The sequence below is a fragment of the Brienomyrus brachyistius genome, chromosome 13 (genome assembly GCF_023856365.1).
Source record: "Brienomyrus brachyistius isolate T26 chromosome 13, BBRACH_0.4, whole genome shotgun sequence".
In the NCBI taxonomy this organism is placed as follows: domain Eukaryota; kingdom Metazoa; phylum Chordata; class Actinopteri; order Osteoglossiformes; family Mormyridae; genus Brienomyrus; species Brienomyrus brachyistius.
In genome coordinates, this window is record NC_064545.1 from 12,575,054 (window position 1) to 12,587,118 (window position 12,065).

Below are 12,065 nucleotides of genomic sequence, written 5' to 3' on the forward strand. Positions count from 1 at the left end.
CTGGGCCTGTAAATCCTTAGCTAGGTGCATGGGGCTCAAGGCCTGGGCCTGTAAATCCTTGCCCAGCTGCATAGGGCACTAAACCTGGGCCTGGAAATCCTTAGCTAGCTGCATGGGGAACTAGGCCTGAACCTGTAAATCCTTAGCTAGCTGCATGGGGTGCAAGGCCTGGGCCTGTAAATCCTTAGCTAACTGCATGAGGCACTGGGCCTGTAAATTCTTGGCTAGCTGTATGAGGAACTCCCCAGCAGTGTTTAGAGGAAGGACAAAGACATCAGGCTTCTCTGTGGAGATGATGATGAGACTGTCCTTTTGAGCTGTAGAGCAGTGTTAAACACTGGTGCCTCTGAAGGATGTTTGCTATGATGAAGAACATTACACTCCTAAGCCCATGTATGTCTGCAGTACCAACACGTGAAAAGATTTAAGGCAGCTCACCTTGATAATTCAGTATTATTTTGTGATGCAAAAAGCTTTATTAATCAAGTTTGATTCTTTGACTTACCACTGTGTAAGTGTAGTGCTGTTGACTTCTGACCATTGGGTGGTGGTCTCCTGCATTACCTGTACATTGTTTAAAATGCACTCCCTCATGTGCTTCTACGTAGAGATGAGTGTCCGCCTGGACAATCTGACGCCATAAATCTACTTTGGGTTTGGTTTTGGCTTCTAAAACCTCCACAGTTGCTACAATCAGGCCATAGCTTATGTGCTAAAACCAAGCACCCCACAATGAGCAGAAACAATCTAAATCAACTAAAGGCTTAAGAATCGGGGTAATGGGAGATAATTAGCACAACAGTTTTCTTTATGGCCCAGAAGTATCCTTTGTTGAAGCTGACCACATGATGTGGTGTACACTGTGTGTTCCTCGTCGTAGCGAGCAAACACACGCCAGAGGGCAACAATGTGGCTTGACCCCACGTATCAAAGGAAGGCTGTGAATGTCTTCAGAGATTGAACTATTATGGCTTGAAAAACACAAAGGTTGAATTTCATCATACAATAGACATACTGATCCATACTAATCAATTTCAGTTTCTCATATAAAGTATAAGCATAAGACCATGAGAAGGTGTTTATGTGATAATTGCAAAATCAAATACATAATTATTATGTAAAACCGTTCTCAATACAGACTCAGTCAAGGTAGTTGAATAGGCAAGTAAATTTTCTGTTTCATCTTGGACAAAAATCTTTGGCTTACTACTGACACTTGTCTGCTTTTTAAATAAATACTTCACCTGTTATTACCTGAAAAATATTCATATTATATTAATTTACTTCTGAAAGCTTAACATGTCTATTGAATGACGAAATATGCCTATATTACAACAAATACACAGCTCTGCTCGAATCTTGGTAACAGCAGATAACGTGATTAGCCGTCTCTACCAAGAATTGATGGAATCTTGGTAGCAGGAAAAACTGTGATTGACTGTCACTACCAAGAAATACCTGGAATCCAGAGCCATTCGGCTCTGCTCGAATCTTGGTGGCAGGCTAAAATGTGATTGCCTTTCGCTAGCAGGAATTACCTCAATCTTGTTAGAAAGAGGAAATGTGATTGGCTGTCGCTACCAAGAATTACCTGGAACCCAGAGCCATTCGGCTCTGCTCGAATCTTGGTAGCAGGAAGAAACGTGATTGGCTGATGTTACCAAGTATTACCTCAATCTTGGAAAGGAGAGGAAATGTGATTGGCTGTCTACTAAGGATTACCAAGAATCACCTCAAGTCATAGTTGCCAGTGGGTACCAAGTGGCCCTACAAGTGAGTCGGTTGCCGTATGCTTATACATCAAAATATACTGCGTATTTTTTATATTTTATTTGTTTTATTAAAAATTAACATACATTTAGAAAGTTATGTATACATTTTTTATATATTCAAATTACATTAGACATTCAGAGAAAGATCTCGTACTTTTAGCATGAGCAAAGCACAGGAATTTTTGTTTACCGAACCGACGAGTTCACAGTAAAGACTTAGTCTCATATGTTATTTTGCCCAGATCGACAGGTTCAGAAAGACAAAGGTAAACGCAAGTCACTACTGTCACTTAGATTACTATAAGAACTACCTCTGGAGGGTATCTGCTTACATGTATTACCTATCATGTGTGTTTTTTGTGTGGAATATAATGTATAACAAATGTAGTGAGTACATTAAGCCTATACATTTAATCTAAACACAGGAATTATACTACAAAGATAACATTAATGTAGTGGAGTAAATGCTTGTCACGTGGGTACTCAATAGCAACAAAACAATAGAAAATAAAGTGGACCAATTATACCCTACAAGCAACACAATATGGCAGTTGGACGCATTTGTAAAACACTGGTGCTTCTATTTTATATTTTATTTTAGTTGGTCTTTATATCCAGATAAAATGAATTGGTAAAAAGTACAGTTTTCATTGCAACAGTAGATAATTACAGCCAAATAAGATGAGCTCCCAAAAGGAACACATTCTGTGTACATTTTTATATTATAATGACAATATTGTTTACTTGAATTAAATGATTTTAGAAGCATCAGATTCCCAAGATTTTAGCTGCTCTGAAAGACCAGGATCTTTCAGGAGCTGTATTTTGAGCCATGTCTGTAAGCACAGGCCAGTCAGACATGCCATGACTCAGGCCTGGATTAGAGAAAATCAATGTAAGGAGTCAGTGGTGGGTAGCTACCAAGCTTATTCTTACAGAGGTTAGTTTTACGTGATAAACTGAAGCAGATCAGATGCAATTCCATAATGTACGCGTCTGCACACATTTTAGTTGCGAAGAACAAGAATACTGTAAAATCATGCTCGCTTTCTTTCTTCTTCTGGAAAACAATTGTGGGAATGGAAAATGCCTACAGAAGCTAGTTACACCAAACGCCAGTCCAGCCTTTGGTAACATCCAGTCCAGTACCTCTTCAACATATAGATGCATGGTTTCCATCTGCTGGTAGTTTGTAGGTAACACCATCTCAATGTCAGCAGCAGTAATAGTACAATAACTCATTACCAGCATCACCCTTTTTGCAAAAATATTTTGGTTCTCCGTGCTCAAACAAAGACACACATACACAACTCGATTGCCAGAATTACTTTCTGCATTTCGACTACGTGCGTCCGTGGCCGAGGTTCGCTTCCATTATAACAGCTTCTCCTTGAGCTGGTAATATTATATCATCATATGTCAAAATCAAAATACGTTATTATTTTACAGTAGCAAATGTTTTGTTTTACCGCAATATATATAAAAACACTTTACCTGTGTATGTAATATGTAGGTATTTCATGTGAATTATGAGTTAGCTTATAGATCCCTGTTAAGCAATACCGTATTATTATATTAATAATTATTATTATTCTTCAGAATTTGGTGTTATAGAATATCTATTTATATTAACAAATATATAATACACTGGAAGTGGATTGTATTTCACAATTTCAGAAAGAGCAGCATTGCGTTGACTTTAACGTAATGTGCTTCTTTTTCACACGACTTCATGTCCCATCAGGCCCCTCTGCCAAGTCCCCGCCCACTACGTTTCTCTCTGTGGACATAACGTTAGTCATCAGCTGACGGGTTTGTTTTGTTCCTTAAGGTGGACTCACCGTACGAGTTTAGCTGGGCGAAGGTGCGACGCAAGGCACCATTCCTGATAACTTGTTCTCTTGAAATCTCCTGTTTTTATTTAATTTTATATCATCGCCAATAAGCTATACAATAAGTAATCTTAATCGGCGTCGCGAAACAGGCGTCTTGGCCTAAAAAGGGAAGCGGTGTGACCCCCGAAAAACATGCCTTCCGAAAAGACGTTCAAACAAAGGAGGACATTCGGTGGGTAACGATGTATTTATGGCTGTAATGATGTAGGGTGTGTAACGGGATCGCGCGTAGATGTGTTATTAAATGTATTTCAGATCCGATTCTTTGTATGCGTCTACCCCTTAGTTATATATACACCGCTGTCACAGCCTAACCAGGTAGTTGAAAATGCTAATCCGTACCCCCGAGGAGAGGGAGCGGAGTCCGCCTGTCACCCTCCCGGACAGGGTCATGGACGATAGGGCGAGGATTAGAGGAAGGCTGAGGGGCGGACGGTGGCACCGTGATCGCGGCCCCTCTCCGGTCCCCGGTCCTTGGAGGGTGGGGAAAAGAACGAGGCCCACAGAAAAGAAAGTAAGATTAGAGTGACGCAGACTGACACCTCGGCCTTGTTTTTGGTTTCTCTTAAGTAAAATCGAAAGGATGCAGCCCGCCGTGCATCGCCATTTCCCAACTGTGACCTGCCACTGTGTTTATACTCGTTTTGCGAGCGTGTATTTGAAATAAATTTGGCTGTGTAAATAACAACTGACCCCCACTCCAGCTCCAAATATCAGAATAAAAACGAAAGCACAAAGAGATCGTTTGATGTCGGACTTCGTACTTTTATAGCCCGACAAAACAGTTACGTTCACACTCACATGACGTACTTCAAAATATGTCTAAATATGTCTTATTAAAATAATGTGACGTGCTGACCGTTCTGTAAAGTACTTTTTAGATCTTTTTCGTGGAACACAGGTTGGCTTAATGTTTAGAGATTTCTTGTTTAATCTCCATGTTATGTATTTCCTCCTGGAAAAGCATACTAGCATTGCACAATATTAAACTTCACATGCATGGTGTAACCACCAGTCAAGCTTGCGTGAACACTGATTGTAATGTTCATTAATAGATGCATTATGATTACTTGTGAAACCTGACGTATTATTTTGAAGAATCGTATATGACTACAGTGATAATTGTTTGATGGTAAACGTTTTTAACATGTGTGATAAACGTACCCTGTACATAAACTCTTTAGCCAAGTTTCTTTTTCAGTGTCGGTAAATTCTCAGGTGAACAGCTCCCTGTTCAGGTTTCTGCCTTACCCATTACTTAATTAAATATCAAAACCTTAAGCAGGCGCCCTATGCACAGGGGCGGATTAGCTCATTTTTGGAGACGAAGAACAAACAGGGTTAGGGTTACAATGGAACACCAATAATGTGCCAGTGGTAAAACTGCCGATTAGGGTGGGGGTTGGAGTGCTGTCGGTATATTTTGCCCAATCGGGGGTTGGGGGTATCGCGCCCGCGGGTCGATCGGCCAGATTTTAAGAAGTTTAATCATAAAATCTTTTGCTAGGGTTATTCTTGCATTTTTGCACGCGTTTGTTTAGTTGTATTTTCTTTACATCTGTTCGCAATATCTATCTCCACCAGTCTCCCGGTATAGTATCAAAAACACGGGAGGTGCATTGTTAGTCTTGTATCTTTGCGCTGTTTTCTTATTCTGTTGTGGTGTAGATTTGAGTAGTAACGAGTAAGTAAGTAACGAATACCAGGCTATAACGAATCGACACGAGTATTCAGCCGTTCAAGTATTCGTTGCTGCCAGTAACGAAATGACTGATCAAACCGCCCAATGCGACGTCTGTGCCAAGTGAATTGATATTTTCTAAGTGACCAGCTAATTAACGAGAGACGTAGCCGGCTGTCAGCTGAAAAAGTGCAAATGCTCATGTTCCTTATGAACCACGATCTTCGTTCAAAACTGTATGAAAAATAGCTAATTACAGCTTGACAGCACATTGACTTTTGAGTTAACTGACTGCATGATAAGCCTATTTAGTTATATAAGCGTTAGAATAGATCAATTGCATAAAATTAATATTCATAATACAAATTACAATATTCAGATTTTTCTTTTTTTATAATCTTTATTCAGTAGGCCATATTTTTTATATAGGCTCTCAATTTTGAGAAAGCAATCGTGATTGCAGTTTTTACAACCAGCAATAGCATCATGCCTCAAATTACGCACACTAACGCGATGCTGCTAATCGCTGTAGGCTTACGGACCATGGTACGGTATAGATAGCACCATTCATTATTGTATGCATAGCCAACCCAAGTAGTAACGAGTACTGGGTAACGAGTATTAAGTAAGGAATACTGGACTGCAGAGTACATGGTAGTAACGATCACTCAAAAGTAACGGATAACCACATCACTATTCTGTTGCGCTACATCGTGCCTGTGCGCTTGGGCAGCGGGTCACGCGAAGTATCAAAATAGAATAGTCCATTACAGCTGGGATAGGGGCAGCTTTGTCTGTCCTAAAATCTGTCGCTAAAAATGCATGTTATAATTTTGCGATATAATATCATCATTTAAAATGTAACTTCTGGAAATTCAATCTTCTGGGGCCTCTAATTTGTGGGGCATCAGGCAGCTGCCTAGCCTTATCCTAAGTCCACCTGTTCTTTGAGAACACTTGGTGTATACATCCATCCATCCATTTTCCAAACCGCTTATCCTACTGGAGTACCTAACCGGAGTACCCGGAGGAAACCCCACAACGACATGGGGAGAACATGCAAACTCCACACCCATGTGACCCAGGCGGAGACTTGAACCCGGGTCCCAGAGGTGTGAGGCAACAGTGCTAACCACTGCACCACCATGCCGCCCCTTACAGTGCTAACCACTGCACCAACCTGCCGCCCCTTACAGTGCTAACCACTGCACCACCATGCCGCCCCTTAAAGGAGCCAATGCGTGAAAAGACAAATCAAGTAAATGAAAAATAAAACTGGATCAAAACACAGATTTTTATAGTGTCTGATATTTACATGTGGGATATATTTGTGGGGACTTTGGTATCACTGTTCTGCTGTTGAGTTGTTTAAAGTTTTGTGTGCACAATTGGATGGTGGGCTTTGGGCGTCATGGCAACAGCTGTTGTCCCTTAGCAATCCTTGGTGTTATTATTCAGGCAGAGGTCCATAGTGGTATGATCAGCGCTGACAATTCCAACGCTGATATTTCCTCCAGGATTTTCGCTTGCCTTTTAGGCCTCGCTGGCTGTGTTGGGGAATGTTCAGCCCCAGAGGAGCTTCTGGGATTGTGATTCATTGTCAGCATTTTTAAAAGCTTTTCCTAGCAAGCTCGGTTGCTGTCAGTTACACAGCATATCATTGGTGTTGTCAAGGATGGGCTTGCTTTAAAAAACAAATCCCTTAGGAACCAGCTCTTCTAATTACTTCCTTAGTTTCCTTGTAGTACAGTAACAGCTTGGAGAAGGTTTGTGTTGTCAGGAGTGAAACATGTTTGCTCGAGAAAGCGTGAAAACCAAAGCTGATGTTCATGGTTATTTTTCTGCAGAACAAAGAGTGGAAGATGTCAGACTGATCCGAGAGCAGCACCCCAACAAAATTCCAGTGAGTACAACCTTTTGGACCTTATGATATTTGTAGTGTGGAGGGTGTGATACTGACTCGGAAGTCTCTGAGGATCACTGTGCTGTCAGGACAGACAGCACAGTTTTAACTCGCAAAATAATATCGCGTCGGCAACATTTCCTGCTTTTGTTAAACACACAGCAGACAGTGAAAATGTCAGAAAAATTTAATCTGACTGGCTGTGGTTCTGGTGCTGTCAAAGCCATAGTGGAAAGCATTTATTGTTTAGGTAAAAATCTGCTTAAAAAAAAAATCGTACCAATTTACCGCAGGTGAGTATGCTCTGATCGCTTGATGTATATTCGCTGAGGCTTTGTTTGTACAAGCAAGATAAGCAACCAGGTGTTTTTGCGCCCCCCCCCCCCCCCCACCCGTCAAGCGATCAGCTTCTCCCCCCCCCTCTGTCAGGTGATCAGCTTCTCCGCACTCTCTCGTGATGGGAAATGTTTAGCCAGTGCAGACCAGAATATCTCTCTTTAAGATCAGTGCTGACGGCTCCCACCACTGGGCCGTGGTGCTCGTGCCTCGCGAGAAAAGCTGACATGCTGTGTAACCTGAGCCCTGCTTCAGCATGTTCAGATGAGGAACCCTTCTGCCGAGCTAAACAAAAGGAATTGAGGGGAGGCATCGGTGGGAGACAGAGCCCTGGCCAGTACAGGACCCCAATCCTGGGAAGCCTCTGTAAAGTGGGATAGAGTGTCTCTGGATGTGGTATCAGAGGGTGAGGGTGGCTGCGTGTCACGCACCGCTGACTGACCCTCCCTCCTGGCCTGGTGTGGCTCACATTGCTCTCGCTAATACTCGCAGTATGGTAGTTAATAAGGTATACCAGGGTATTCTGAAATCTGTGGCTTTCCGTACCATACTAAGTAGCAGCCTCATTCACTATGTAACGGTGAGCTAATGCAGCCGTTTGAGTTGACATATTATAGTTCACATCTCTGGCCACTAGGGGCGGGATGGAACAGAGTCACAGTGATCAGTGTGTTGGGCTCTTCACACGGGTGAGCGAATTGGTGAAGATGAAAGGCGCATCTGCTCAGCCTTTCCTCTGGTGGAAATCCAACAAAACCCAATCATGGTCAAGTGCAGCCCACAAATACTTGTGTATCTGTGCACCAAATACAGCATCCAAGTGAATATTCAGCACAACGGGGAGCGCCGTCCCCACACAGCACTCGCAGCTGAAACCACATGCTTGATTTCTAGCAAAAAAATCTATATTAGATTGACATGCCAGTCAATGGGCTGAACCAAAAGACGTGTCACATGGGTGTTGTAGTCTTTCTGTTCAGATTGATCATGGGTTTTGTTTGTTAAATGTTCATTGTGATTGTAGAAGCCACTCATTTAATTTTTGTTTAAATTCATTCGTTATTTTGTTATTTTTAGCTCTATATAATCCATCCATCCATTTTCCTACTTCGGTCGTGGGGGGGTCCGGAGCCTATTCCAGAAGCAATGAGCACGAGGCAGGGAACAGCTCAGGATGGGGGGCCAGCCCATCGCAGGGCACATTCACACACCATTCACTCACACATGCACACCTACAGGCAATTTAGCAAGTCCAATTAGCCTCAGCATGTTTTTGGACTGTGGGGGGGAAACCGGAGTACCCGGAGAAAACCCCACGACGACATGGGGAGAACATGTAAACTCTGCACACATGTGACCCAGGCGGAGACTCGAACCTGGGTCCCAGAGGTGTGAGGCTAACCACTGCACTACCATGCCGCCCCTTAAAGGAGCCAATGCGTGATAAGACAAATCAAGTAAATGAAAAATAAAACTGGATCAAAACACAGATGTTTATAGTGTCTGATATTTACATGTGGGAAATTTACATTTATTATATAAAGCCCCCGCTTTATATAATAAAAATTTTAAATATATTACAATTAATTGTAATACACTTTGGTCATTTGCATTCTGTTTAAATTCAATTAAATCCTTTTGTTAATTTGTTTGTACACAAACTCTTGTAATAAAATTTAGTACTATATGACTTTAAATAAGACTGATTGATTAAAAATAGCACTTCAGGCAATTAATTTTTCTTCTCAGCAAACCCCTCGCCTAGAACAATGTTGCCTTTGAAAATACCACCAAAAGACAGTATACCTGGTTGTAATGCCTGCAGGCTATGATGCCATGCTGAGGTCACACATGTCTGTCCCTTACAGGTCATCATCGAACGGTATAAGGGGGAGAAGCAGCTACCTGTTCTGGATAAAACCAAGTTCCTGGTTCCTGACCATGTCAACATGAGCGAGCTGATCAAGATCATCAGGTACCAGCAGTCTGAAGTTCCCTGTCGCCTAGGCGGATCGCTGCATGCCCTGCGGGGTTTCACCGCTTCCTGGTCACCGAGTGCTATTTTAGTACCAGGGAATCATGGGAAACTGGCCAACAGGAAGGGATCCTCTTGTGCGAATATGTCACCGTTGTTTTTAAAAGATGTGATAGAACATGGCCCGGAATTACTGTGGCTGCTGTTCTTTAGATTTGAATTGGGTGTTAGTGAGGTTTCCTCTCCATAAGATGCATATAATGCAGCCTATGTGGAGTAATGGAAATACCTTTCTGTGAAATCAGGATGACATTTTTGTCAAATTCAAAGAGGTCCGCTGTGTCTGTCGTGCATATCATATCATTTCCACGCATTTGTGGGCTACATAATTTCAAAGCTGATGCCTAGTGATGAATACAATGAATTCTGTACAATTTTGGTATGTATTTCCGCTCAATTTCCATTTAGGTGTCCCTTCTGTTGTCTATGTATAGTATGTTTGTGCCTTGTTACTATTGATTGGGTGGGTTGAATTGTAAACTTATTTCTTTAGCCAAGCAGAATGTCCGCTGTTCAGATCTGGCCCTTCACTGAACATTAAATAAATATTAAATATTAAATGATAAAGCAAATCACAGTTGACTGTATTATATTTTATTGTTATGTCCGTAAATATGAGTTATGGTCACTAATAATATTTCAGTGCATTTTGCAGTCCATGTATATGTTTTTATTTTGATTAGTGTTTGCAAAGAGTGTAGATAATCCTGGTCTCTTCCACTTCATCAGTGATAAATTTGTTTGTGGTTCTGTGTTTGGCCACTAGGCGGCGCCTACAGCTGAACTCCAACCAGGCCTTCTTCCTGCTGGTGAATGGCCACAGCATGGTGTCTGTGTCCACAGCCATCTCCGAGGTGTATGAGCGCGAGAAGGATGAGGATGGCTTCCTCTACATGGTCTATGCCTCACAGGAGACCTTTGGGCAGGACCCCCTCCTGTAACTGCCCCCACTACCCCCTCTTCGGTGATCACGCCCTGAAACTGACAACAGTTAGCCAACCCCAAGTCCCATCCCTAAATTTCTGTCCTTACCTAAACCCCTTCTTCCTTCTTATTATAAACGTCAGAGAGAGCCCTCCTTCCTGCCAAAGAGACCCCACTGATGGAGCCCCGAAGTCCTGTCCCTGGCCAGGATGCTGGGCAAAGCAGCACCCTGTGTATTGTTTGGGCATCAGAGACACGAAAGCACCGGTAGATCGATCACACCAGTGGGAGGTTTAGTGAGGCTTCTTCAGTGCTCTTCAGCCACTGTGTAGCTGGAAAAAAACAACCATCTCATGGAAACAGACTCTCCCCCTCCCCTGCCCACCCCCCCCCCCCCACTTAGAGAGCTGAGTCACCAAGCATGTTTACACCAAGTAAATAATATTGTTGTAGGCATGTTTTGTGAGAAGCTGTAGCGAGGCCGGAGGTCCACGCTGGCCCGCTGAGCTACGTTGCAGCATTTCTCTCTTTGACTGCTGGTGGCACTAGCCTACAGATCTCCGCCCCCTAAGAACCTTCATGTAGTGCTGAAGGGGGTGATGGTGACCATTCACCTTCCCGCTTCTAAATTTCTTTATTAGGTCTCTGGGGTCTTCATTTTAGGGAAAAAAAAAGAAAGCAAAATGTCTCCCAACTTCTCAGCAAAAATGTGGAACTCTGGGTAATATTCACTGTGCTGCCGAACACTTCTTAGACTGTAGAGTAGCGGAGTAGGATGATAATGTGTCGGTAAGAAGTGGAAATGTAAAATAGTAAATGGTATATAAAGTAATCAGCATGAATGGAATGCAACATACCTAAGAGGGTTCAGGAGGCTGTGGAGCAGGTCTGGGCATCTGCTCATGGCAGCCGGAGTGCATGACCCCCTGGCTAAGATAGAGCTGCCCCCTAGTGTGCTTTTATGGTATTTAATTTTGTCACGTCTGCCATTTTTACCCCTTTTAAATGTGTGCTGTACCTTTCATTTTGTTTTGGACACCCTTTTCTTTGCAGGCAAGATGCCTTTTATCTTAAGCTCTCTTGCAAGTTAATCTTTTTTTTTTATTTGTTTTTATTCTGTGATATTTTCTCTGTGTAAAATAAGGTTTAATAGTGGTGTAGTTCATCATGGAAGACATGAATGTGCGACTGCCCTAACACAGGAACTGTTTCATCCCTAATGGTCTGTCTCTCTATGCCCCCCCCCTATTTACTGCTAAATGTTCATATTCACAGCAATACTACGTCCTTTCTCTTGTATTTATGCTGGTATTTTAAGAAATAAAAGAGAACAATATATGTGTGGGTGAGTGTTTCTGTTCTGCCGGTTTCCTTGGTGCGGTGGCCCTGTTTTCTTCGGGTTTGGCTTGCAGAATGATCAGCCTGCTTCACTGCACTGTGAGTGTGGGGGCGGAATGTGAAGAGGTATCCACACACACACACACGTTTGAAACAGACCTGTTCCACTAAGCGTGAGGGG

General features: G+C 42.5%; 1 protein-coding gene across 1 annotated transcript; it reads left to right on the top strand.

Moving 5' to 3' along the window:
* The first annotated feature begins 3,549 nt into the window (after nucleotides 1–3,549).
* map1lc3b (microtubule-associated protein 1 light chain 3 beta) lies at nucleotides 3,550–11,884 on the top strand. Its single transcript, XM_048973024.1, has 4 exons — nucleotides 3,550–3,839; nucleotides 7,196–7,251; nucleotides 9,456–9,562; nucleotides 10,389–11,884. The coding sequence occupies exons 1-4, from the start codon at nucleotides 3,800–3,802 to the stop codon at nucleotides 10,561–10,563; spliced, it is 378 nt and encodes a 125-aa protein (XP_048828981.1). The 5' UTR covers nucleotides 3,550–3,799; the 3' UTR covers nucleotides 10,564–11,884.
* The last annotated feature ends 181 nt before the right edge of the window (nucleotides 11,885–12,065 follow it).

Bases quoted from the DNA above. Each gene is read 5' to 3' on its own strand.
- map1lc3b (XM_048973024.1), top strand. From the start codon at position 3,800: ATGCCTTCCGAAAAGACGTTCAAACAAAGGAGGACATTCG. The intron at 7,252-9,455 runs GTGAGTACAACC...TGTCCCTTACAG, and splicing joins AGCACCCCAACAAAATTCCA to GTCATCATCGAACGGTATAA. The intron at 9,563-10,388 runs GTACCAGCAGTC...TTTGGCCACTAG, and splicing joins GAGCTGATCAAGATCATCAG to GCGGCGCCTACAGCTGAACT.